This window comes from Callospermophilus lateralis, chromosome 2 (assembly GCF_048772815.1).
Source record: "Callospermophilus lateralis isolate mCalLat2 chromosome 2, mCalLat2.hap1, whole genome shotgun sequence".
In the NCBI taxonomy this organism is placed as follows: Eukaryota; Metazoa; Chordata; class Mammalia; order Rodentia; family Sciuridae; genus Callospermophilus; species Callospermophilus lateralis.
Genome location: NC_135306.1, coordinates 114473876 through 114501682, shown reverse-complemented (window position 1 = coordinate 114501682; position 27807 = coordinate 114473876). Strand labels below are relative to the sequence as shown.

The 27807-nt window shown below is 49.2% G+C and overlaps 1 protein-coding gene across 2 annotated transcripts; it reads right to left on the bottom strand.

The window, feature by feature from the left end:
* Window positions 1-431: 431 nt before the first annotated feature.
* Window positions 432-12747, bottom strand: Drd2 (dopamine receptor D2). Of its 2 annotated transcripts, XM_076843764.2 has the most exons (7): window positions 12436-12747; window positions 7678-7787; window positions 6527-6663; window positions 5161-5351; window positions 4132-4218; window positions 2267-2594; window positions 432-625 (listed from the first exon to the last, which is right to left on the bottom strand). In XM_076843764.2, exons 1-7 carry the CDS (start codon window positions 12718-12720, stop codon window positions 432-434), a joined length of 1332 nt encoding a protein of 443 aa, XP_076699879.1. In that variant the 5' UTR covers window positions 12721-12747. The 2 variants fall into 2 exon arrangements, with proteins under 2 accessions (XP_076699879.1, XP_076699878.1); XM_076843763.2 differs by lacking the exon at window positions 4132-4218 and having other exon boundaries at window positions 12436-12720.
* Between the last annotated feature and the right edge of the window lie 15060 nt (window positions 12748-27807).

Genomic DNA, 27807 nt, shown 5'->3' with positions numbered 1-27807 from the left:
TCCTACTGCCTGTCCTAGCACAGGCCAGTGACAACCAGGCCATGCCCAACAAACAGGGTGCACTCAGCCTCTTAACCTTGACTCGCCCCCCTAACCCCAGAGACCCGGTGCCCCAGAGAAAGGTCAAGGAAGGCGGCTGTATCTTTGGTGCCAAGGAGAGGGGCCTAGAGGTGGGCAGGGCCTCTGTGAGCTGCCCCTGAGCCATGGGTCCAGCCCCAGGACTGATACCACGCCCGGCTCCCTTGCCCTACCCTGGCAGAGTGAGGGTGCGTGGGCAGAGGGGGTTGCAGAGCCAAGCTAACAAGGCAGGGCCTGCGGGGTGAAGAGAAGGCCCAGCCCACCAGGCCTTTCTGCCCACAGCTCGCAGGGAGGAAGCCCGGCCGGCCTGGACAGGGGCGGGAAGCAGGCTGCTGTGCAGGCAGGAGGCAGAGTCAGCAGTGTAGGATCTTCATGAAGGCCTTGCGGAACTCGATGTTGAAGGTGGTGTAGATGATGGGGTTCACCGCGCTGTTGACGTAGCCCAGCCACGTGAAGGCGCTGTACAGGACGGGTGGGATGTTGCAGTCACAGTGTATGTTCAGGATGTGTGTGATGAAGAAGGGCAGCCAGCAGATGATGAACACGCCTGGGGAGAGCACAGGGTCAGGCAGAGGCCAGCGGCACACCCTGCTCTACTGCAGGGGGTTGGGGGGCACCAAGGCTGGGCCCTAGCTCCAGCAGCACTGCACGAGGAGTCCCGGTCTTGGATTCAGACCTGCCTGACACTTGACCTCAGAGAAAGTTTCCTTCACTCACCTCAGCCTCATGGCCCTCATCTGTCAAAAGGATGTAACAATACCTGTCTCTGAGGGAAGGGGAAGCAGCTTGTGAACAAATCTGAAATGTTGGCATTCTGACCCAAGTCAGCTGTGGCAATGGAGATACCCACTCAGCTTCCCAGTCACCTTTGAGAACAACATCTCCCTCAGGCTGGCAGTGAGGGAAATATGTTCAAGGCAGTGTGGGACACAGAGTTTGGGAAAAGGGAGTACACATAAATGACCATCTCACTCAGTTCTCATATTGTCTCCCATGAAGTTGACAGGAAACTGAGGCTGTGATGGCTTTGAGGGGTACCCAAGGCCACTCTGCTCTTGAGCGGCACCACTAGGGTCTGAATGCCAGTCTATTTAGGCTCCGACACGGCCAGGCTCTTGCTCCAGCCCTCCATCTTCCCCCTGGGGACACGTCCTTGCTGGACACGCCTGAAGACGGTGCCTCTAGGTGACCCCTTGCCTGCTCTGCTGTCTGACTCGGGTGCTTTCTCCAGCACCACCAGCTCCAGTGGGGCAAATGGTGTCTAGGAAGAACAGGGTCCTAGAGCATAGTCCCTTGGACTGCAGAGAGGGCTCAGGTCCAACTCCCCTCTGCCATGTCCCAGCCACAGGATCATGGGCAGCCCCTTAACTTGTTGTGATCACAAGTTCCCATTCCTAAAAGGAGGATAGCAGGTCCTGTCCACTCGCATCCCAGGATTGTTGGGCTATCAAAGGGGATTGCAGGTGCTATACAGATGTCAGGGTCATATCAGTCCCTTCCCCCAATTACCCCTACTAGTCTATAACTTGGATTCTGACTTTTATTATATGGTTTTCTAGGAAAACTTTATTTAAAAGCTTTGTGTAGTGGGCAGGGCCACTCCTTTATTTAGACCAGTGGCCATGTCTTAAGGTCCTCTTTTATCTTTTCAGAGCTCTGGTTCCACATGATCTTCACTGAACACAAAGGTGAATTTCCTAATTCCTTAATAATAGCAGTAATAACAAAGCATAGTAATAATGCTTATATATGTAAGTATACTGCTTTGCAGCTTATAAAATGCTTTCACCATCGTATGCCTTCTGACCACACCAACCTGAAAGTAACCTACTCTACAGATGGGAGACCAGAAAGAAAGTGGCCTGTCCAGAGACATGAGGTTCTGGAGCATTGCGGTCTGCTGTTGGAATTCACAGACTCTGGAGTAGATTGCCTGAGTTCAAACCTGGGTCTTCCTTGGTCAAAATCGGTAACCATGCTAAGCCTTGGTCTGCCCATCTGCAAAGGGAGCAGAACTAGACAATCTACCGTGGGAGTGGTCTCTTTCTCAAAAAAAACCCAACCTATGCCCCTCCAGCCATGGTCAGGAAGGGTATGGCAGGGTCAAGGATCTGGGCACTTTCCCCAGTCAGGACTGGGGTGGGACAGGGAAGGGCAGGGCTATGACTGGCATCCAGAGCCCACTCACCAAGAACAATAGCGAGCATCTGCGTGGCCTTCTTCTCCTTCTGCTGGGAGAGCTTCCTACGGCTCATGGTCTTGAGCGAGGTCCGGGTTTTGCCATTGGGCATGGACTGTATCTCAAAGATCTTGGCAATCTTGGGGTGGTCTTTGGCATGCCCATTCTTCTCTGGTTTGGCGGGGCTGTCGGGGGTGCTGTGGAGGCCGTGATGGGACGGGTCGGGGAGAGTCAGCTGGTGGTGGCTGGGCGGGATGGGGCTGTACCGGGTCCTCTCTGGCGGGCTGGTGCTGGACAGCATCTCCATCTCCAGCTCCTGGGCTCGCCGGGCAGCCTCCTGTACCAGAGGCAGAGAGCTCTGGGTGAAGCCAGGCAGGTTCTTGGGCACTGGGCACCCAATCTCCCCTGTGCCACCTGCCCCACCTGTCTCCTTTCCCCCTCTGAAGAGTCCTGTGGACACCAGAGTCACCCTGCCAGAAAGGCAAGGAGGATGATCACTGGGAGGTAGGGATTGTCTAGGTACAGAACTCAGGACCATGACAGTCTTTGCTTGCAGGGACATCCCTGGGCCCTTCTAGCACAAACCCTATGCACCCCCAATACCCCACCACCACTCTCTGGGGTCTTAGTAGCCAGGTACTCCTCTTTTCTTACCCAAGCAACACCTGCTGAGTGCAAGCTAAGTGCCAGGTGCCATGTAGACTGCTAGGGATAATAGTTCTGGAATGATGTTTAGTCCTGCCTCCAAGAACTCGGGTGCTAACTGCCTGGAGGGCACCACCTCTGTTCTTCCTGCCAAGCTGTAACACTGGCTCAGTGCTCCTGCACCAGCACACACACACATGAGGTGACTAGACTAATTCAGGAACTAAAGGGTGGACTCCTGTGGGCCCACATCCTCCCTGCCTGGCTGGCCTGGGGGGCCTGGCATAGGTCCACCCATGGCCTTCTCGTTCTCCCCTAGACGCTCCTGTCAGAGGCCTTGGAGGTCTTACCTCCAGCTTCTGAAACGTAGCCTGGCTATGTGCCCAGGTGCTCTAACTAGGTGGCTACCTTGACCCCATTCTGAGTTCTGGTTTTGGCACCTGCCTCATAAAAGTCCCGCCCTTACAGTGCAGGTGAATGCTGTGTATCTGCTTCCCAAGGCTGACTGACCTGAACTGGATGTGTGGCCCTCTACGGGTTCTCTGCCCTGTTCTCTGCCCATCTTTGGAATGAAACACCTGCAGCTTGGGCCCTGCTGCTACTCTCTCTGGGCAGAGTCTGGATCTGCTGTGGTTCTGCACCTCTGGGTTCGACTTCCAGGATGCACTTCACCAGCCCCCAGTGGCTACTCTGCTTCAGCCTCCCCACATCCAACCCCAGAAATAGCCTGTCTGTAAGAAGCAGCATATGCTGGTTGAAAGAATATGGGCATGGATTTAGAAGTCACACAGGTTCAAATATACACTCTGTCACTAACTGTTTAGGCTTGGGTGAGTTACTTAAACTCTCTGAGCCTCTGTTTCCTCTTCTGAGAACTATAGATTAATAAGATCAATAAAACTTACCTCCCAGGGTTGTGGTGAGGATTTGATGAGATACTAGGAACATGGTAGGTGTTTTAAGAAGTGGCAAGAGCCATTATCACCGTTTTTAACATATCGTTATGGCCAAGTCCCTTCTCCCAACAATTTTCTACATATCCGTGCCTTGCAGAATTGAGGTGCCTTGCTCTGCACCTGCTTGGAAGGGTGCATAGTGAGTCTGCCCACAGCTGAGGCACAATGGGGCATGCCGGGATGTGCTTCTCCCTGTGGCCAGCAGGTGAGGCCTCAGAATCACAGCCAGTGGGCAGCAAGACTTGGCTCTGGGTCCTCGACCTGAACACTTACCATTCTCCGCCTGTTCACTGGGAAACTCCCGTTAGACTTCATGATAACGGTGCAGAGTTTCATGTCCTCGGGGTGAGTACAGTTGCCCTGTGGAGCGAGCCAGCACACGGGTCATACAAGACAGTGAGGGCGCACGGTGGCAAGGGGACAGAAACTCAAGGCAGGGCATTCCTTGTGGAATTCAGGCTTATAATAGTGGCTCAGAGAGCAGGGACCATAGGAGACAGGCAGGCAAAGGTGAAGATCAGTACTGTGATGAGAAGTGAGCAGGACGAGGGACAAAAGGACCTTGGTTTTTGTGGAACTCCTAATCAGGGTCTGGCACCATGCTAGGCACACACTCACAGCCCTTCTCACATCAAATCTTCAAGACCACTCTGTGAAGTCCACACTGTGCTTCCTAGTTAACAGATGAGGAAAACGAGGCTTCCAGAAATTAAGCAACTTGCCCAAGATCCCTCAACCCAATGTGGTGGTGCCAAGATTTGAACCTGATGTGTCTAACCTCAAAGCTCTCATTCTTTCCAGGCTCCCACAACGTCTTCCTCAGGGAAGGCTGAGTGGAGGGGAGAATTCACAAGACAGAGTGGAGAGATGAGAGAGGAGCAGAGAAAGGTTATGAGGAAGAAGGAGGTGTGCACAGAGACAGGACAGAGAGTGTAGCAGGTAAAGAAAATAGGATGAAGAAGACAGAGGCAAGGAAAGGGAGACGGAGGCCAGAGTAGGAAAGGAGAAGTTAAGCAGAAGATGGGCAGAGCCAGGAAGGTATCAAGCAAGATCTGCAGAGCTCCTTCACGAAGCTCTCCAAGCAGACTTTGCCTTCCCCCTGGTGCCCACCACAAACTGGGCCTCCCTCTCCTGGACATTCAAGTCACTCCACTGAGGTCCATGCCCTAGTCCAGCTCCTGGGAGCTCCTTCAGCCTGGACCTCCATCTGGCTGTGGTGTCCCAGGGTCCCACGGGAGTATGGGACAAGCCCCCTTGGTAATGGTTAAAGGGGCGCCTGGAGGGGAGGAGGGGTCTCTGGACCTTGAGTGGGGCCTTCAGGTTGGCCCTGAAAGCTCGGCTGCTGCGCTTGGTGTTGACCCGCTTGCGGCGCTTGCGGAGGACGATGTAGATCTTGATGTAGACCAGCAGGGTAACGATGAAGGGCACGTAGAAGGAGACAATGGAGGAGTAGACCACGAAGGCAGGGTTGGCGATGATGCACTCGTTCTGGTCTGGGGAAGGAGAGCCCAGGGAAGCGGGGGTCGGGGATCAGCTGGCCCTGGACCACAGCACCACCAGGGTACAGTTCCCTCCTCATGAGAACGAGGAGCAATCTTACCAAGAATGTAACTGGATGTTTAAGGTTGCCTAGGAACCCTAGATGCAAATAAATATGCAATATAAATCACAGATAAAACCACAACTGAGCAAAAAGCTAGGTTGGGATTGATTGCTTCTAACTTTTCTTATAACCATTTCCTGCCACTTGATTATTAGTCTTGTCATCTCTGAGTACACAAATATAATGCCAAGATATTCAGAAGAAATGACATATGAAAATCATTTTCAGAATAGTCAACCATTTTTGTAGCCTTTCCTGTGGAGGTCTACCACCTTCTAACTTTAGGAACAAGATAATGTGGTCCTGTCTGCTGGACTCACTTTATTCCAGTGTGTTTTATATGCTTCCAGGTCTACCATATGGCTATCCTCTGTCTCAAGCACACTTAGCCCTATTGGCATGTCTTTCTGTGACACTTAGATTTCAGATCACACATTTTCAGGGCTTCACTATGGCCTGTCTTGCTGTGATCTCCATAGAGGCACCTTCATGGCTCCCTGGCAAGAAATAGCTCCATACTGGCAGGGGTCCCGTGCTGCTTCTGTCTAGATGCTCCTGACTCTGCCCACAGGAAGGGGCTCAAGCTTGGCTCACCTCCTGTTTCTTTCTTACTTGCTCCAAGTGGCTCGGGCCTAGGCTGGCTTTAGCTGACCTACAAGGCTTCAGCCTCATCACAAAACTACCATTGTTGGGAGTGGATAGAGGTCCAGTATCCCCCGCCATATGCTGGAGCATGCACATACACACACTCATGTGTAGTCTGTGAGTCTGCTGAGCTTTAATTTAATAAACAAAGTTGAAGATAGCCAAACATCCTCCTCAACTATCTTCACAACTCCTCCTTCAACTCCATGTGTTTCAGGCCATTGTTTTCTCTCTAGCTCAGCCTGGAGCACCTCTGAGTTTAGCTGGGCCTAGGACATCCAGCCTGGCCTCTGTCCATGATGGCAAATGGGCCTCCACTGGACCTCCACCCTTAAATGTGCCAGGAATTCAGCTCCCTCAGGGTCCTGCACAGGAGCAGGGACCCAGAGCAGAGTCACAGGCAGAAAAATCAAGACTCACCTGTGTTATTGAGTCCAAAGAGCAGCGGGCAGGAGATGGTGAAGGACAGGACCCAGACAATGGCAATCATGACCGTCACTCGGCGTTTGGAGCTGTAGCGTGTGTTGTACAGCATAGGCATGGCCACAGCTGTGTATCTGCAAGGGCAGGGTGGGGGGCCAAGTCTGGGATGCAGGTCCAGGAACCCCTCACTCTGTAGAACCCATTGATCCCTGGGGCTGGACAGTTGACCAGCTACATGAAGCCTTCATGATACTCTCACTCAACCCTCCTTCCTGTGCCCACACTCAGTGAGGAGAATTGGCAATGCCCAATCAAGCACTTCATGAGCAGCCAGGTACTGTGTCCTCCTGGGCTATAGCTGTTGCTCCAATGGCCCCAGCCAGATTTGAGGCTTTTTGAGGGGCCATGGCCTGGGTCATTGCACATTTGAAACTACACTTACTGCACCTGTTCTGGGCCCATGGAAGGTGGAAGCGTTTGTTGATGAGGCAACTTGAGGCCCCATTTAGCAGGAAATAATAGCAATGGTTCTATTTATAATCCTCCCTCACATTCCTCTACCTAGCATTTCTCACTCATTAACTTACTTCATCCTCTAAGAATCCTGTGAGGGGAGCAGGGACAGAGCTTCTGGGCATGTGTGTGACATATATTTGTTCAAAGTAGTGAAAAACTCTAAGCTTAAACTTGTAGATGGGCTCAGCTTGGGCCCCCTTGACCACACTACCTGTGCTGGAATAAAATACAAAACCAAACACCTCAGACAGGGGCAGGTGTCATTATCACCGGGGTCTAGAAAATGAAACCAGAAGTTCTGAGAGCTTCTACAATCTGCCCAAGGTCACATAAGTAGGAGGTCGTACAGCTGGGGCTTCAGTGGGAATCAGAACACTTTTAAACCAGTCACTATCTGGTATTCTTGGTGGCCTCACTGTCCATAGATGGCCTTTCTTTGGGGAATCTGTACTAGCCTAGCCACACAGACACACAGAGACATGTACGCATGCACACCTACACACATACACACATGGACTCACATGCACACAGCCAGCCACGTAGCACCACAGACAGAGCCTGAGCCTGAGGAGAGGTGGAGCACCCAGAAAGGCGAACGGCAGAGTCACCGCTCCCACCCTGGCTGGGCTCACCTGTCGATGCTGATGGCACACAGGTTCAGGATGCTTGCTGTGCACATCATGACGTCCAGAGTGACGAAGATGTCACAATGAATCCTGCTGAATTTCCACTCACCCACCACCTGGAGACAAAGAAACATAATGGGTGGACAGGAGGACGGGGGAGATTAGCTTAGGTCCTGTGACTTGACCATCCTGGGGCAGGGCAGGCCATGGGCTCAGAGGATAGTTGTGGGAGGTTTGTAGGTCTCCAGCTGGGGCCTGGGGGACAGAGGACAGCAATGGGAAGTAGCACCTGCAGGGCCTTGGGGCCTGTGCCCCTGGCCTCTTTTCACCAACACTCAAATCTACTTTGTGCCAAGAACTGTGCTAGAAGAAAAGCAGCCCACTTACATGGAGGGCCTCAACTTTGACCCTTAATCTGTGAAACATTTACGTGACTATCATGAGTTTTCTTAGAGTCTCTGTTTGTCTCCTTGGCATCCATTCATTATAGAAACAACTATATTAACTATATTTTCTTTTGTTCTATGTTCCTGATGCTCTGCTATTCGGGAGTTTTACAGACCCAGGGAGATGGTGCCCCTCCCCAGGCTAGTTAGTTCCAAAACATAGTGACCAACTTACTTGGGAACATACCACCTCAAACACCAGCCAACCACTCCCTTTACGCTGTCACACAGCAAGCCAATATTTTCCTGTCTTAAATTATCCCAGGGCAGGTACAAGATATCTAGGAGCTACTCCATAGCCCAAAGCTGCTAGTAGTAGTCAAACTAGACAATCCTTAACTGCTACTCTGTCCTGCCTTGCATACACCATGAAAACCTCAATAAAGCCTATGTCCTGGGTCCTCCCCTCACCCCTGCTTCAGCCTCCTGACCCAAGCCTGTTGCTCTCTCTCTGGAGGCCCTGCATGGCCTGCTGCACCCGATTTCTAGCAGAACTGTAAGTAGCAGTTTTTTTTTTTTTCTTCAATGACATGGATCAATCAGTCATACCTCTGTAAATTAAATTCTGGGTATGATAATGAACACCTATTTTTCAATGAGAAAATTGAGCCACAGAAAAGTACAGTGACTTGCCTATAGCCTTTGGCTCAGCTTTCAGTCCTGTTCTGGCCTGGGTTCTGAGTGAGCCACGCAAGCCTCTCCACACAAAGTCAGGGCCTCAAGTACATGTTAAGAGATCTCTAGGAAACAGGGGAGAATGCCTGCTTCCTTGTTATGTTTGGAGAATGAAAGAAAGGAATTCTGGACCAGAGCTTTAGGAGCACCAGGATAAGCTGGGACGGGGCTGCTGGAGTGACCTGTCCTTGGTCTAATGGAAAATGAGGGGTCCAGCTCCTGGCAGGACCCTGCTGCATCCTCACCCACCACACACACACCCTCCCATCCACATATCCACACATTCCTATGCCTCCGTCCACATACACAAACGTGCACCCTCACATAGCAGGCTAGCCCTCACAGCCCTGGGAGTCTAGAGAAGCCCCAATTCCTGAGGATACCTTTAGCTTCTTAACCAGAGGAGAGAGAGTAGCTAGAAAGCCCCTCTCGTAACTGGAGCAGGTCAGCATGCACAGAATGTCCCACTGAGCATCACAGCAGGCTAATATAACCCTGCTCATGCTCACGACTGCCCTTTCTTCTGCTCTCACGCATAAAACCAAACATCTGCAATTAAACTCAGCAATGAGTAATGAAGCTGCTGATGCCTCACAGGAGGTGACAAAAAGACAGAAGTTCCCCAAAGACAGGCCTTTCCTGCAGCACTGCTTTCTCAGGGCTCAAGTAGGGCCCCATCCCAAGGCCTCTCCTGGCCCCCAACAGCTGAATGTCAACTGGGGGGTGGGTGTAGGGGGCACAGAAGGGGCTTCCTGGCATAAACACAGTCTACCTTCAAGGTCCCACAAGGCAGAATCCCAGGCTCCTCTGGCTATCACCCACCTGGAAGTGCCCCCAGGAATGGGACCAGGGAGCTGCCTGCATGTCCCTAGGGAACCAGATCTCAGCTACCAGCATCCTCCTCCTCATCTTCCCTCCTCCCTGCTGTCCTTTCTACAAAATTATTGGGCAACTTAGTGTGTGCCAGGTTCTAGCCTAGTCTCCTGGACACAGTTGCGAACAATTCAGATGGTCTCTACCTTAGGGGAACTCTCAAACCACTCTCCCATGGCCCCAGGAAGCAACTGAGCAGTTAGGAGCAGTGTGACTCCAAGACCCAAGAAAAGGCATCAGCGGCTGTTTTATAGAACATCTCCGGTGGGCACTGTACTTTATCTCTATTACAAGAATGGACTGTTAATTCTCATTCATAGATGAGAGAATCAAAGATTAAAGAGGCCACAGAGCATGGCCAAGTTCATCCAGCAAGTGATCACTGAGGTGGGGCTGGAGTGGGAGGCAAGTTCTTTGCACATCCCTTGCTCCCTCCTAAGATGTCTTGGAAGTGGCAATCTAGCTTGTCAAAGAGGAGATCATATGTCAAAAGTACTCGGTAGACAAAAAGCATGACAAGAGAGATTATCGCTTCCAAGTGGAATGGTCCCAATTGGGGTCACAGAGGAAATCAGACTTGCCCAGTGTCTCCTGGAGATTTAGTAGCAGGGGAAGGACTGGCCTGGGTTTTCTAGTGACACCACGGCCTCTTTCCTCTGCACTTCTGGGCATCTCTCATTGACATCTGGCTCATGTGAAGCTGCCACATGAATGACAGGCTCTGAGTTGGCGCCACCAAATCTTCATTTTAACTATAATAATACTAAGCACTGAGTCAGGCACTGTTTCAGATACAGCATGTTCACATTTGTGGAACAAAGGCAGTAAAGCTTGAAGACAAGGGCCGTGGCTGCCTCTCTCAAAACATCCAGGCTGTGTGGCTCTGCCCTTCTCTCTCCCCTGAATACTTCTTCCTGAAGCATTCCTTCTTCCTGCTAGCCAACACCTCTGACGGGGCATGTGTCCCCCATGGACCCCCATCTTCTGTGGCGACTGCACTGTACTGGCCCCACGGGCTTCTTCTTTCATGGCAGGACTATACCTCAGACTTCAGCACTAAGGGTGGGTAGGACAAGGTGCTCCATCACTATTGACTGAGTGAATAAATAACTCTGAGACCTTTGCTCGTCTTTTCAATCTCTTCTCTTCTGGAAAATGCACACAGAAAGCCTCACCCCAAAGGGTTGTGAGGCCTTACTGGAGGTATACACAGGTGAGTGGTTCCTGGCTGCCTCTTCTCAGGGACTTCTCCCACCACTACCCAGGTAGAAAATGAATTCAGATTTGAAATGGGTTCTTTCATTCCAAAACCAGCACACTTTCCACATACTGAGCAGAATAGTTCCAAGACAGGCTCTGGCGTGGCAGGAGATTGGAGACTTTTAAAATTATTAGAAATGCAACAGGATGGTAAATTCTGGACAAGAGGAGTGGCTTTGGGAGAGGGTAAACTATGTGATTAAAAGAGCACCTTGACAGAATGTTGGGTGAGACTCCAGATGGTATATTCTCTAGGGACAATAAATAGACGCCTAAGTCCTTTAAGCAGAGCTCACTGCCCAGTTCTTGCTTTAATAGGAAGAGTTTGAGTACAGCCCCGTGAGAATACGCTTTTGCCCCCTCAAACACTCAGCTTCACTTCTAAAATAATGGTGAGTAACTATGATTAAAACATCTGCTTGAAGAACTTAGATTCTAGGAACCCTAATACACCCTGTGTATAGACCTGTTTCCACCTGCAGAGTTTGGTATCTAGAAACAGAGGCTTATCTGATTCTCAAACAATCCTACAAGTAGTGTCATTATCGTCTCCATCCTCTAGATAGGGAAACAGAAGTTGGTTCTCCCATTTTCCCCTTTGTTCCTCTCTGATGGCCTGAGGTCTGGGACCCCTCCGTGGAAGGAATCAGGAATGGATCAAGCCTAGGAACAAAGCAAGAGCTCCTCAGGACAAAGCCCCAGGCAGGAAATGCAGTCCCAGACCTCAGACCCTGCTAAGAGATGAATCTGATTCCCTTGTCTGCAGGGCCTGGGTAAAGACGGACAGCTTCTCAAACCTCCATTTCCTGTTCTGTGAAGTGAGGAGAGAAGCGTCAAGTATTGACAAAGTGGGCCACAGCAGAGGCCACCTATTCCCCATTTCAAGGCACAGAACTAGGTTCTGTCCTGGGTGACACATGGGTGACACGTTTCGTCTTAAAGAAAGTGGGTGCACCACAGTTTATAGTAGCCTCTACCTGGAGGTCCTGGACTTGGTGCCAGAATAAACTGGAAAGGAGAGGGGATACTGAGAGCTTAGAGCAGCAGCCCCACTTCTGACTTGGGGAAAGAGGGATAAAGCCTGGGAGCAGGAACATGTTCCCTCCTTGGGGATCCTCACCAGTTACTTCCATTTCCAGTATGGCCTAATGAACCAACTTTAGGGACAGACAGGGTTTTAGCTTAGGGAGACCAGCTGTGTGATGCTGGAGAAATTACCCACTTCTCTGATCATCATTATGACCATTATCTGCAGAGTGGTGACGCAAGCCTCCCAGAGCTGCTGTGAGAATTACGTAAGAAAATGATGTGCATAAAGTACTTAATATGAGGCCCAGCACTTAGGAACACTCTCTAAATGCTAATGGTGATCATGAAGGAGACAAAGTACCCACTTCATAAAGAGAAAAACAGCCCAGAGTGGAGGAAGAGGCAACGATTGGTGAAACCAGTGGGGAAACTGGGGCTGTCTTGGAGCAGGTACTAGAGCAATGCTGGGACCCAGACCTACCTCCAGGTAGACAACCCAGGGCATGACCAGCGTGGCGACGAGGAGGTCGGCCACAGCGAGGCTGACGATCAGGTAGTTCGTGGTGGTCTGCAGTGCCTTCTCCCGGGACACGGCCATGCACACCAGCACATTCCCGAAGACGATGACGAAGATGAGCAGGGTGAGCAGCATGGCATAGTAGTTGTAGTGGGGCCTGTCTGCCTTTCCTTCAGACCCGTTGAAGGGCCGGCTCCAGTTCTGCCTCTCCAGGTCATCATCGTACCAGGACAGATTCAGTGGATCCATGGGGGCAGTGGAGCCACTGGGTGGCAAGGCTCTGGCTAGGAAAAATGGACACAGGGAGTGAGCAGGACAGCATTGGAGGCATGCTGCCTCCCAGAGGGCTCCAGGGGAAAACAACCCCCCGTGGGTAAAATATCAGGAGTTTAACTGTCACATCCAACAATCTTCTTACAGTATCTGGGCCTGCTGCCATTCTTCTGCTAGCAGATGGTGGAAGAAATGGGAAAGTAGACTCTTTTTTTTCAATATAAGAATATAAATGAACTTAAAATGAGCAGATCATTCTTTCATTTTATTCCACTCCTTATAAGCACCATCCATGCAAAACACACTTTAAGGTAAGTTAGCTAAGAGTCCCAACTTCTAGTGTCAGGAAAAGAAACAGGCATTCACTCCTTCTTGATCCTACAAATTTATTAAGCATTATTCTATATGGTGCCAGAAAACACAGGCAGGAACAAAATATGCATGGTTCTGCAGCTCATTTTCTAGAGGAAACAGTGGTCAATTGACCAATCAATTAGATCTGTGGGCGGAAGGGACTAGGAAACAGGGCAGACAGCAATACATATCCAAGTGCAGATATACAAAGAAGGCTTTCAGTTGGCAATGATACATCCAACAGACACCTGAGGGGTGCCTAGGAATTAGGTAAAGAGATGGGGTCGAGGGAAGGATCAAGAAAGAAGCAACATATGCAAAGCAGATAGATAGACAGGGTGGAGGACTTGAAAGAGATTGGATATTTGAAGCCTAGAGGGTCTTAGCATGACGTGACTCCGGGCAGGCTGCATAGATGGGATCACAGAGGGCCTTAATAGTCAGGCCAGGAGTTTGACTTGATTTGAAAGGCAGCAGGAACCACATGATCAGATCTGCCTAGCAGAGGGAGAATTCTGAAGGCAGAGGAGAGAATGGATGGAAGCAGCCCAAGGCAGAAGCAATAGGAACAGAATGCCTGGGAGAGGATGCTGCAGGAATCCATTAAGAAATGATGACATTTGGTAGGAAACATCCAATGACAGCCCTGAGGAACAGTAATCTCATCCCAGGGGGAAAAGACTTCTGGAAGCAGGTGTCATCTGAGATGGAAGAGGAGGAGGAGGAGGAGGAGGAGTTGACGCACCTGAGTGGGGAGATGTTCCAGCCAGGAAGAACACAACAGGATCCCAATGGTAAATAATTGGCTAAAAATGTAAGGCATAACAGTGGTGTTGGTGACAATTAAACTGGAGGGACATTCATAAGCCACATTGGGTCTTGTCATTTGGGGACCCCTGAAGGGTTTGGTACAGAGAAGTCACCTGATTTGATTAGTGTTCTAGCAATGCCAATGGCTGCTGTGGTGCAGGAGGGCAGAGAGTGGAGTGAGGTGGCTCACCTCACTTCAGATAGAAGACAGTGGTCATTGAATTAAGGGAGTACGAATGAAGATGGAGAAACGTATTCAGAATCAGGAGCCACTTAGAAGTCAATCTCATGGAACTGGGTCACTGGATAGATGTGGGTGGGAAGGGAAAGAGGATGAGCATGGAGAGAAGGAGTTGAGGATAAATCTGGGATTTCTGCCTTGGACTCTGTTATCCTGCAGGTGGTGTGCTCATGGGAGAAATGGAACAAAGGGGTTCAGGAGCAAAGTTGGGAGGCATCAGGCATCCATAAACTTGACAGCCTATGTTTTGGTTGTGATTGAAACATAATGCACATATAATACAGTTTTCCTGCTAACAAAAGTGTTCCTACTTCATACAGTGGAGTTAAATTTATCAGCATTGCAAAGCATTCTGCACAAATCACCATAACTTCCAGGTGTTTGCTGCTCAAATGGACATGAAACCCACCAGTTTATGCCTTTCTGGATGAACACAGTACCACATCCAAATCGAAGTGGGACACTCTCACTACAGTGGGTCAGAAGGAACTTTGGAGAAGGCTCTGCCCCCCGCTGCTTGCTTGCTCATCCTTGTCTGGCATATCCACTCTGCCAGCAAGTGGAGGAGTATGGATGGTATCCTCTCCAGCACCGCCATTGGGATAGAACACCTCAATTCTTTAGAATACCTAAAGCAAGATGCCTGATTCCAAGTGTGGTGACATGGAATGCCAGAAATTTTTCCATTGCTCAGGCAGTGAAGAATTGTGTCATATTGATGCTATTCAGCAAAGCCAACTGGTCCCTCTTCCTATTTGGAACACACAGCAGGAGACCTGTGTGTACATATCGATCAGGCAGCCAGAGCTGCTTCTGACATTCATTTATTCAATCAGCATCTATTGAACGCCATAGGCATAAAGCACTGTGCCGAGCACTGTCAGGGGCCTGGAGACATGTGAGGCACACTCACTCCCACCCCCATTTCTGACCATCCCACCCTGTTCCTCTCCCCCTTCTCAGTCCCACTCCTGGTCTGGCCAGTGGTATCTTCCAGGCTTCTCAGCTCCCTGCCTCTCCCACTCCCACCCTTCTCGCACCCAACCAGACGTCTGTTTCTGTAGCACAATGCTGAGACTGCCTAAGATGATAATACCATATACTTGTAAAGGGTTTGAGAGTTTGCCAAGTTATTTTGGATATATACCATCTCATTTATCCTCAAAACAACTCTGTGAGGCTTTTAATGATTATTCTCACTTTACAAATGAGGAAAGAATCTAGAAAACTCTTCTCAGCCCCTATCTATCCTTCCAAGCAAGCCTGGCTCAGAATCCTTCTGCTCTGGAATCCACCCACATCCTCCTGAAGAGACCATCTACACCCTCCTCTGGGATCCCAAAGCACTATTCTGACCTGGAACACGCCCCAGTCTGAGTCTGCCTTGTCACTGAGTTGTACTCTGTGTTGCTCATGCCTCATCTTCCTCAAGGAATAAACAAATCTGGAAGTGCCCAATCTTGCTGATTCCTTCCTCTGTGAGTTTATAGGCAGTAAATGTTCATCAGATGTCTGCTGAACTGAATCAAAGATTCTATTAATGTAATTGGGAAGAAACCCCTCTAGACTGGAAATGTTCCTGCTAACATAGGCCACAAGATACACAAGTGTACAGAGAGAGGCAGCCCAAGGCACGATGAGAGTTGACTGTTAGGTCCTGTCGTGGGATGAACTGTGCTCCTCACTCTCTCACTCACAGTCTCCTGTTAAAGCCCTCAATCCCAGCATCCCAGGATGTGACTATGTTTGTAGACACAGACTTTAAGGAGGAAATTAAGTTCAAACAAGGTCTTGAGGATCAGCCCTAAGCCAGTGTGATTTGCATCCTTTAAGAAAATGAAATCTGGACACAAAAAAAGATGCCAGGATGTGCACACAGAAGAAAGACCATGTGAAGGGAAAAGGGCTCCAAGAGGCAGAAAAGCCTGTCCCTGAGCCCTTGCTGCAGGACACACCTAATCACCCCTCAGAATGAGATGGCAGCTAGCCTGGAGGATCCAGCCGTCCCAGGCCACCCGCTGGAGCCAGTGACTGTGACGCTCCTCACCACATTTCATAGCTCAAACAGAAAATGGAATGTGAGATGAATCATTGTTTTTGTACCACAAGGAAATAAAAAGAATGCTATCAAACTCCAAGACCACTCTAAGATGTCACTGGTCACAAAATGCATTCTGATTTCAGAGGTCTTGAAATGGTCAGGGGGCTGTGCATCCTAGAACGGATAAAAAAGCATGCTTTCCTGGCATTTCTCTGCCAGGCTGAGTAACTTCTACTAGCTCCAGGCTCCACCTCCCCCCCACTTCCCCCCCCCCATTCCTTCCTCTTTTCTTTCTGCCTCTGGGGTACATGCATTGTTGGACTCCAAGGGGAATCCTGTGAGAAGGCACAAAGAGGAGCAAGCTGTAGTTTTGTTTAGTCCATGGGCACCTGGAGGACCTCAACCCCCCACCTAGGTCCTTGCCCTACCCCTCAAGCTTCTCCGTTCTGGCCAGAGCTTACACCTATGGGTGGGATGGAGGGGAGCTTCTTCCTGAGGCTGCCTAGGGCCATTCCAGGTATTCTGGCCTTGTCCCAATTCCAAAGCCAAGTGAGTTCAATGTCTACTCTGGGACTTGTGTAGGGGAACTGCCAAGCCACACAGTACCTGGTACTCTGTATTTTTCAAGACAGTCCAAATTTTTTGTTCTTTTTGTTTTTTAATATATATTTTTTAGTTGTTCATGGATTTTTATTTTGTTTATTTATATGCAGTGCTGAGAATCGAACCCAGTGCCTGACACATGCTAGAAAAGTATTCTACCTACCATTTAGCTACATACAACCCTAGCCCCTTTTTTATTCTTTTTTAGAAAGATCACCTGAATGCATAACCCAAGATGAGTTATTCTTCCAGTCATAAAGGTTTTTTTTTAGATAAATAAGATCACATATTTTTAAAAATCTGTTTTCAGAACTAGCAGTTTGATTTAGGGTTTCAAAAATACAATAAACTTACTCACCACCCTCCATCTTCCTCATAGGTGGCTCCTGCCTCGTGCATAAAAGCTTACAAAAGCTCCAAATCATAGTCCCCAACAAACGAGCATTTAATAACCACCAAATACATGCACATCACCATAATTTCTTAGCTCTTACAGGTATAGCTACTTGGCCATGTCTCCTGGGAGAGGGCTGGATGATCTAACCCTGCAGAAGTCACGTCCCACTCAAGGTGTGGCTACCTCTTACCAAGGTACCCTCTTCATCTCCCTCTGTAGCCAAGGGTGGCAATTACAGCTTCCCCCAGCCCAACCCCACCAGGCAGCTGCCTGCAGACAATATCCCCTGAGTGCTCTGGGTCCTCCTAGGTTTTCCTTCTCTGCTGCTCTGGTAGAAGCTAGGAAGAAGGGGAAAGCCATTTGTGTGGGTGGCCTGCTAGCCTCAGGTCATCAAAGTACCGGTAATCATCTGCCCCCTCATCTGTCTCCAATACTCACTGTTCTGTCCTAGTTCAGAAAGGCAAATATCTACTAAAGAGCTTCCAGAATTATCCTTTTTGGTGCTCAGTATCCCTCCCCATCAAGTCCTCGATAATATCCAGCCTAGCTCCAGCCTAATTTAAGAGTGGCTCTCTTTAGCAGTAGAGCTTCCTCACAAGATGTCTGGAATGAGTCAAGGTATATGAAAATATCAAGTCAAGGATAATGTGGGGCTGGATATTTTTATCCTCAATAGCTTTGGCCATTTTCCCAATGTGCCTTACAAATGTTCCCATTTTCTACATGTGCCCTCATTGGAAATTTAGCTAACTCTCTAATTAGAAGTGCTGAGGGACATGGAACTGAGCTGGCCCCTCAGGCAGCCCCCAGCAGGGGAGAGAAGCAGGCAGGCCTTCCTGGAGTAGAGGTTGTGGCAGGGAAGGGTGGAGGAGGCCACTCTCGTAGTCAACCCCAGGGCCAAGCAGAGACAGCCCAGCTGTAAAGAGAAACAGCTTCTCCCGAGTATGTTGGAAGAAAAACAGCCGCTTTAAGGCTCTACAGTTCAAGGTTAACTCCAAACCTGAAGTCTTCTCTCAGAAAGATCTTGAGGGGTATGACCCCACCCCCTGGACTGGTGGGGTGGGGTCAAAAGGGTCAATCTGTTGGGGCAGCTTGGTACCCTGAGAAAGCTGGCTGATCCATGGAGGACAGGAGTCTACTCTCTGTCCCTTTCTCTGTCCACCTACCAGTCTGTCCCTCTGTTTTTCTCTTTGGTTTCTATTCCATTTGGGGCACAGAGCCAAAGAAGTGGGGGCTGAGGAGGCTGTGGTGCAGTGGCAGAAAGCTAAGAAACCTGTATCCTGGGCTTCAATCTCAGCCTCAGTCTTGCTGCTGCCTCTCTGAAAGTTTGGCACTTGAAGGAATCTAATTGTCTAATTAAAATGTAACAATCCCTTATCAGGCTCCATGGCGGGTGAGACATTGCTGTCTTAAACACATCATTTTTTTTTTCTTCTTTTCTGAGACTTGAAGCATTTCAATGAAAAGGTAGAGGGGGAACAGCATTTTACATTTGCATCTCAAAAGCAGCTTGCTGGAGTGATTTGGACTGGATGAGAATTGGGGATAGGTAAGGGGCTTCTCTCCAGAGCTCCTGCAACCCAGGACACTACCACTTCCTCCCCAGGCAAAGGACCTGGCTGTGACTTAGGGATGAACCTTTCCCCCAGAATATCTCGCAATTCCAGGAAGGCAGAGTGAAATAGAAGATGGAAGGGGGAAGGCACCCCCATTCCTGCTCCTATGAGAAAAGGAAAAGAGTCACAGAATAATGCCCTTGAATAATTTGGCCCTGAAGGTACCTCAGCAGCAGGCACAAGAGACAGACTTCATTCCCAGAGCCATAGGATAGGCACCCACCAGGTGGCCTTTTGGTACTAGACCTTGGGAAGCTGGAATGGATGGAGGAAGGGGCACCATCACTGAATGTCTATCCTCTGGGCTAAGTGGGTGGGACAGAGTAGAATGCTGGGATGGAGGACATGGGGATGGGAAAGTGGATGCTGTCAGCCTCCAAGGCTCACCTCCTTACCCCCAAACATCTTCCCCAGAATCCAGGGTCCAAGTGTACAAGGTGGCTGGGTGGTGAGGCTGTAGGTCTGGTCCAGGTGTCAGCAGACGCTTTTGAGGGAAGAAGAGCTGATGGCTTCTTACCAACTGGGGACTGTGGTATGGTTTGGATTTGGAATGTTCCCCAAAAGTCCATATGTTAAAGGTTTGGTCCCCAGCCTGGTGCAATTGAGAGGTGGTGGAACCTTTAAGAGGTGGGTCCTAGTGGGTAGTCTTGGGCCATTAGAGTGTGCCCCTGAAGGGAATGTTGGGATCCTGGTCCTTCCTTTTCCTCTCCTTGCTTCCTGGATGCCCTGCGGTGAGCAGCTTCCTCTACCATGTGTCCCTGACAGAATGTGCCGCCTCCCCACAGGCCCCAAAACAATGGGCCAAACAACCATGAATGTTTCCTCTTTAAGTTGATCATCTTAGGCACTTGTGACAATAATGGAAAGGAGAATGACACAGGTGCTCCTTCTCCTGGGTTCCTGGATTCTCTCCCCACCTGCAGCCTTAACACTGCCATGGATGAGAAGGTCTGTACCACTTTAGTGACCTAGGCTAGTGGGGAAACGCCGCCTGTGTTCTGGCCTAACACTGGGGTGGCTGAGGCTTCGGCAAGAGGTCACAGACTAACACCTCCCCCTAGTGTGCTCCCTCCAGGGATGGCGAGTCCATCCTGGAATTCTGCAGAGGCAGCAGGGAGCAGGGCAAGGCGCTGCAGCAGCTAGCAGCAGAGCTCAGACACATCATCTGTGGAGGACATTATCAAGGTTTCCTCAGAAAGTGTGAGGCAACCTAGACATCTCTTGATCACTTGCTTTCTGGCTGGGTCTGCACAACCAGAGCCATGAAGGTGGAGACCATCTTGGGGGTCTTCAGAGGCTCCACCTGAGCTTGGCAGATCAGTCACCTGCTCAGTCTCTCCCCCTGCACCCTGAAATTAAACTCTTCCTGGCAGCATCTGGCCTTGTCTCCCACCTCACAGCAAAAAGAAAAGCCATCCGTGGACACTTACCCAACTTCCTATTCCTACCAATACATGCAGCTACCTTCTCACCTTTAGGTTACAGCATCCCAACTTACCAGGCCCTTGGGCCCCAGATCCCATCATCCTGATGGGCTTCCTCTCCCCTCCTCCTCCTTTCCTCCCTCTCTTCACCCTTCAGGACTGTTTTCCTAGCTCTTTCCCCAGGGAAGTCTTCCTAATGCTTTCAGAACACATGTGCTCCTGGGTGACACCTATCACAGGTGTAATTAAGTCATTATTTGTCTAATTATTTGTTTAGTGTCTGTGCTTCTTGCCAAACTGTGAACTACCCCAGTGTAAGAATCACATTTTCCTAGTCTTTTATGGTCCTCTCTCCTCTAGGCACAGTACCTGGCAATAGCAGGTGCTGGATAAATGTTGGCAAGACACCCTTGGAGCTAGAATCTCACTCAAGGCTTACACTCAACCCAGTATAAGTCAAGCCCTGGGTCTTTTTCTAGCCTGAAGTCATTTCTCCTACTTGATTCTTCTCAAGGCGGGCCAGGAACCTCCTCTGAGATCTCCCCTTGGCTTTCTGGGTCCCGACACAGTGGAGGCTGGGATCGAATACCCAGCTGGTGTGGGTCCATCCAGATGTTTCCCAGGAAGGCTTTCATGACAGCACTCAGAGTTGTACAGCATTGGAAGGAAAAGAGAAGGCATGCATGTGAAGTTGAGTGGGGGAAGGTGGGAGGTGGGGATATATCACAGATCCACATGCATTCTGTGGAAAGTGGAGCACAGACTGGTGGGGGTGGCTTCTGGGCTGCTGGGAGGCTTGAAGGGCCCAGAGTTGGGCACCTTGTTGTGAGAATGAAGTTGCAGCAGCCAAGGTGGCCCCGTAGCTGTCTTCTCACATCAGCACCAACCAGTAACTCTGAAGCATTCACAGTGAGAGTACCAGTGATGCTGAGGCACAGCTCATCTGCAGAGTATCAAGGAGTGGGGGCCCCAGGGAAAGGCTGGAGCACACATAGTTCCTCGACCAGCTAGGGCCTGTGCGTAAGAATCTACTGGGAGCAGGAGAGAGAAGGGCTGAGTATGTCTGGGTCCTCCCTGCCTCTCATCCCTGATACCCCCTGCTCATGTGCTTCTTCCAAGGTGACCAGATGTCACTGGTCTTCCCAGGTGCTCCATGGTGGAGCACCCAGAGAGGACTGGATAGTGGCAGACATCAGGGCTTCCCAGCCTCATCTGGTTGCAGGCCTCTGGGGTCTGCAGTGGGGTAAGGCAGGGTCTGGAGACATAGTAGATGCAAGAAGGGGTGTCTGCCTGACAGCCCCATCCCTGTGGATTTTGATGGCTCCGTAAAAATGTCTCCTCACAAACTGTCAAAGTGTCACACATTAATTAACTGTTAGCTGGAGTGACTCAGTGTGGGGAGGGATGGGGAGAATGGCTCCAGTGATGCTAAGCAGGGCGCTGTTCTCTGCGTGCGCTGCCTTTTGATTAAAAATCCTCAGCGCACCAACACTGTGAGGGAAGGGGCTGATTGCTGGGGCTGCTCACGTGCACAGCAGAAAACCACGGGTGGGAAGCAGGTGGAGGGGGTGGGGCCCGGGGCCTCCTCCCTGGGAAAGGGAACAAGGTGGGGAGAATGAAGCCTCTAGAAATTGCTCAGAGGATCTAAATTCAGAACGAAGCCCACAGACTGCACTGTTTTCTTTTTTCTTCTCTATCCCTTTCTCTCCCTCCTCAATTCCACCCTCCCCCCCCCCAAAAAAAAAGGAACTGGGAAGGTGACCTTGGCTTATCCTGGGGGCGAAGCAGGTCACCAGAGCCCACAGAGGTAGCAGTTCACTTAGCTGCTGATCTGTCACTGGCAGGACCCAGGAGGAGAAGGAGAGCTGGGTCTCAGACCAGCCTCCTTGACCTTTACTTTAATTTCAGGAAAGAATTGAGAAAACAAGCTCTTGAAAGTCAAGAGGGAGACAAATCCTGAACCTTATTGCTCTAGAAGGAGGGAAAACAATCCTGGCTATTTGGCAGAAAATTGCTCTGCTTTATGAAAAGACATTCCTGTTCATACACAGAGATGGGGTCCAGTCCACATAATGGCATCATCCCTGACACGCGGTTGAGGACCCTCAGGAAGACTCCAGCCCCACATCTCCCATTCTTTGCCTCCAGCAGGTGAGGGACAGGGACACTCCTTTCCCAGTTGAAAAAGGAGAAAGAAGCCCCTCCTGCCATGGGACATAGGGGGCCAGTGAGATTGAACCTCATGACTCCCATGCAAATGCCAATTTGGTGTTGGGACCCCTCCAAGACAAACTGATAGTGACACTTCACCACAAGAATGCAATCAGAAAAATCCAGATTGCAGAAAAGGCTGCAGAACCAGTGGTCTGCTTTCTTCCAAAAATAAATTACAAGGAAACAAAAAAGAGATGGAGGGGCCCCTCTAGAATAAAAAGAGCTTCAGGGCTGGTTCGGTTAACCAATTGCAACGTGCGAGCCTTATTTGGATCTTGATTCAAAGAAACCAGCTGTTAAAAATTGGTGACATTTCTTAGACAATTAAGAATCCGAACAGGAGGTTTTTGATATTGGGAACTACTAATAACAACTTCTAGGTGTGGCAGGAGCATTCTGGTTACATTTTTCCTTATCTTACAAAGATGAAATGTTTACAAATGATGAAATTATATGTTCTCTGGGGTTTATTTGAAAAATAATATGGGGGAGGGGATACAGATGAAAAAAAAATTGGCCATAAATTGTGACTGGAACTAGGTGATATATGCACTGAGGTTCATAATACTGTTCTTTCTACTTTTGCCTATGTTTGAACTTTTCTATAACAAAGTTTAAAAAAAAGCAAACCTGCTCTTAGCCATCACCCCACTGCCTCCCAACAAAAGGATGCGTACAAGCCAGTCTTCAAGCCATCTTTGCAAGCCATTCCCTTGTTATAAAAGCAGTCTTCCTTTCCTTCCATTCTGGTCTGACAGAAGTCATTCTGTTGACCCTGTCCAGTACAGATAGATCCCCCGGATAAAAGGAGCCCTGGCAGCACTCTCTATGGCCTGGGACCCCTCCTCAAAGATAGGTCAGTCTTGGCCTAATGGGTCATATCCTCCTTCAACAGAAGACAGTGGCTTGGCCAGTAGGGACAGGAGGTGGGGTATAACAGCCACTTTAATGATAACTATAACAGTTACCAAGCTCTCATTACATCCAGCACTGCGTCAAGTGCTGTGCATCTGTTATTGCATTTACTCTGTGCAACAGCCCTGAGAAATTAGGTATGATCCCCGTGATGCAGGTAGAGAAGCAGGCACAGAGAGGGCGAGTATGGACAAGTACTTAACCAGTGGACTTTGTTAAGAACACATGTTCATCTTCATCCAGAGCCCCAACTCTTTCCTATCCAGGGTAGGAGGGAGAAAGATCTTGTAGGCCCCAGGTCCAAGGTGCTACAGAGATGGGTGACTTTAATGAATGACAAACACCCTTGTTTCATGGGTGTGTCTAGGGCCTAACTCCACAGAATTGTTCGATAACCACAAGGCCCAAAAGGAACCCTCACAGCTTGCCAAAAGAGAAGTCGAAGTCTAGGACATACACAAATTTTGGGATATTTACCAAAACATGAGATGCTTAAGGTTTCCAGGACACTAGCAGGCTGCTCTGATAAGTAAGCTGGACATGCTAGACATGTCCCCTGGACATGCTGGATTCCAGGAGGAACTGAGGCATTTGGGCAAGAGCTGAGGTCATGCTTACCCTCTCTCAGTGCCAGGGCAGGCTCTGGGTTCTTCCTTCAGGCCAGTTCTTTCTTCCAGTCCCTGGAGCGTGGCTGTACCACTACCCCGCGCTCTGAGCCTGATTCTCTCACCCTGCCTGGGCTCCTGGCTCCTCACACAGAGGAGGGCAATATGCACAGAGTGCAGAAAGGAACAGGGGAGCAGTGGCCCTGTCCCACCAAAGGCTACGGGCACAGACAGAGCCCACTACTTCCCCCTCCAAGTTCCCAATATTTGAGGATTTTGTAAGCAGCGATGTCTAGAATATAGAGGACTAGCTTCCTTCTATCCCAGAAATTGAAACCTTGACAGTGCAATTGCTCTGGGCCTCAGTTTCTTATCTACAGATGGGGATAATAACCTCTTCCTCACTGGAGAAGCTATGAAAATAACAACTTTAGATGACTGAAGGGGCCAGGTAGTTGATGCTCCATAAATGGCAACTCATATCATTAAAAGGGATGTGACAACAACTGCCAGAAAGATGGAGCTGGGCTGTGTGAGGGTTCCAGGCAAAAACACAGCTGGGATGAGGGGTGCTCTGTTTCTCTGTGACCCCTCCCCATCTTCCACACACTCCAGAGACTCCATCCGTGAAGCCCCATAATTCCCACCAACCATCCCTGAGCTAAAAGCTCTGAGATGTTGGAGCACTTGGTAAGTGACCTGGGTGTGTGCCTTCACCCTTCCCTTTAAATCTCTGACCAAAAGGATCCTTTCCTGGAGTCCTCCTGATGAATTCTAAGGACACAGGAGCTGCGAGACATCTCTGCCCCCGAGGGCAGAGGTAGGGCAGGCAGAAAATATACTAATGCCTGATATACTCTAAGGGAGCAGGCATCATCAGCTCTGGATTAGTTTGTCTAACTGTGGATATGTCTGACATGCACAAGGATAATCCCATTCCCTTGCATGAGTTGATTCCCTAATTCTCAGTTGGCTAATTAAGTAATAGTCAATAATAAATTAATAATAGGAGCTCTCATCCTAATTTCAGAGAGCAATAGAAGAATGGTATATTTCAAAATGTCTTGCAAACTCCAAAGTCCTGTAGAAAATGTAGTATGGTATTATCATCCCAGCTGAGACCCTTCTTTGGCCATCTACAAATCATCATACCAAAATTCTCACTAAGGAGTCATGTGCTTGGTACCATTCACTTGCTGTCCTCATTTGTTCTTGATATGCTGGGTGTCTTTTTCTCTCAGATGCATCTCTAAGCCATGAGAGAGGCATATCTCTAACCAGTGTTTATCCTGGCATCTATCAAGAAGAGTACAAATTTGATAAGGGCTTAATGAATGTTGTTGGTGCTGGTGGGATCACATACCAATAGCACTTGTCCAAAAGGACAGGTCTATGGAAAAGGTAGGAGACCTTCAATGTTACACAAAATTATAAGAGGTTGTGAGGGGAAAGGGGGAGGGAAAAAAGGGAGATAATTGAACAGCAGCAGAGGAGGTAGAGAGGGAAGATGGGAGGGGAGGGGAGGGGAGGGGGGATAGTAGGGGATAGGAATGGTAGCAGAATACAACAGTCACTAATATGCCATTATGTAAAAATGTGAGTGTGTAACCGATGTGATTCTGCAATTTGTATTTGGGGTAAAAATGGGAGTTCATAACCCAATTGAGTCAAATGTATGAAAGATGATATATCATGAGCTCTGTAATGTTTTGAACAATCAATAAAAAAATAAAATAAATCAATATAGCTGTGAAAAAAAAAAAGTACAGGTCTAAAAAAGGATGAGATCACCTTCCTGATGGGGTTCGTGTGAACATAAAATGAGATATAGCAGGTTCTTAGCACAGTCTTTGGGCAAGAAGAGACCCCCGAGTGCCCCATTCTCTTGGTTGATGATGTCAAAAAATATAAAATATTATATTTTATTGCTGGAAGAAATCTTAGGAATATCTTATCTAGCCTCTTCATTTAACAGATTGAAAAATCAAAAACAGAAAAGTGAAAGGACTCACCCAAGTTCACAGATTAAGTAGCCTCCATAACCAGGACTGCAGTTAAGTCTCTAGACAGGTCCTCTGCTTTATCCCTCAGGGTTCCAGGCAAAAACACAAGCCGGGCAAATAATCCAAATCCTGGACTGCTCCATTAGATGGAAAGATGAAAGGGAATCCCCAGACAGGAGTGCCCCTCAGCCACAGGGCTCTCTTTCTGGCTCAGAGAATAGGGCTCAGTAAATGGCAGGTGTTAGCCAGCGCCCTGGTCATTAGCTTTATCATCATCCTCTGCATCTTAAAAGAACTTAAGTCAGCTAAAGGAAAACAATCCTGGAGGCTCCACAAGTGTCTCTCTGGTCTACCCTAAATTCTTCCACTGTTGTGCGTGTTCCTCTCTCAGACCTGTCCTCCACGGAGATGGGCAGCAGCTGGCATTTGGGAACACTGCATACATAAACGATCTGCACCTGGCCCGTTCATTGAATGGCTTTTTCTTTTAACCTTTTCTTAACCCTTTTCTCTTAACCTTTTCTTTATAAGGGCTGCTTCTCAAGCCTGACACTCTCCCCTCTTTGTGTCCTCTGGACATTGGTGAAGGGATCAGCCCCAGCTTATGTGCTCATGAGCAACGCCCAGAACAACCCTCAGGTCGTCGCAGTGCCACGACCCCTGGGATGTTGCTTTATGGAATGCTGTTTCTTGAAACCATTTCTTTTAGGGGCTTTCTGTCCTACTCTTCCCCAGGAGCTTGGGGAAAGGGCTAAACCTCTGGATTTGTTGCTCAGCAGCCTAATATGAGCAATGACGGAACAATAGCAGAGGCAAATAATCCAAATCCCGGACTGCTCCATTAGATGGAAAGATGAAAGGGAATCCCCAGGCAGGAGAGCTCCTCAGCCACAGATGCGATGGGTGGGACCAGGGACCCTGCTTCTATCAACACACTGTACAAATCAACAGACTCTACCCCAGAGACCCACTTAGGGTGGTGGCAGGGAGGAAGAGAAATGGAGAAGATGCCCCTCGGGAACACTCCAGGCTGGAGCTACCACTCTGGCTTCTGATCTGAGGATTTCTGAGGCAGAACACAAACACTTCGGTCTTATCTTGAGCTCCTGGGACACAGATGAGCTAAGTTTTCTGAGCCCGTCATGGCAAACAACATAATGTTGCTAATCAAACTTCCTGTGCGCCCACCCAATTTTATAAATCAGCCTTTTGATGCACTAAGTGAAGATGAATTAGCAGTAATGAGGCTGTGACAGCTCCCCGAGGCACAGACTGATGAGAGCTTTGATGGCTGTGGCAAGAAGGAGGGGAAGCTCCGTGCAGGCATCGGTTCGAGCTGCCAAGTTTGTGCAAATAACCCTCTAATGCCAAGGCACCTTGGCTTTGCCTGAGAATCATGCACCTCACGCACAAAGTCACCATCCAAGAACCTGAAACCTTTGCGCATCTGAGAAACAGTTTACAATCGTCCTACAATGAGCCACATGCCATAAGATCCAGCAGTAGCAACTTTGGGCAGACCATAACACAGAATCAATACACCGTGTTTCAAGGGGAAAAGGAGATTGGTAAGGGCAGGCTGGTAAAATCCTTCTGTGTGCAAGGCTGCCTACTACATAGTTATGGACCAACTGGCCACAGAGACCAACCCGGCCACAGAGACTCACCACCGTTAGCTAACCCTCTTGATACTCAGAAGTTACAAACCTGTAGCCTATGGACATTGACTTACCAATATGTTTTGTTGGGTTCACATGGCATTGTGGGAAAACTGGAATTTATTGGAGATTTCACATTATAATACAGACCTCTAGCTTCTTTTATAGAAAACTATCATAAA

Bases quoted from the DNA above. Each gene is read 5' to 3' on its own strand.
- Drd2 (XM_076843764.2), bottom strand. From the start codon at position 12,720: ATGGATCCACTGAATCTGTCCTGGTACGATGATGACCTGGAGAGGCAG. The intron at 7,788-12,435 runs GTAGGTCTGGGT...CTTTGTCTCCAG, and splicing joins CCTGGGTTGTCTACCTGGAG to GTGGTGGGTGAGTGGAAATT. The intron at 626-2,266 runs GTGAGTGGGCTC...TGCTCTCCCCAG, and splicing joins GATGCTCGCTATTGTTCTTG to GCGTGTTCATCATCTGCTGG.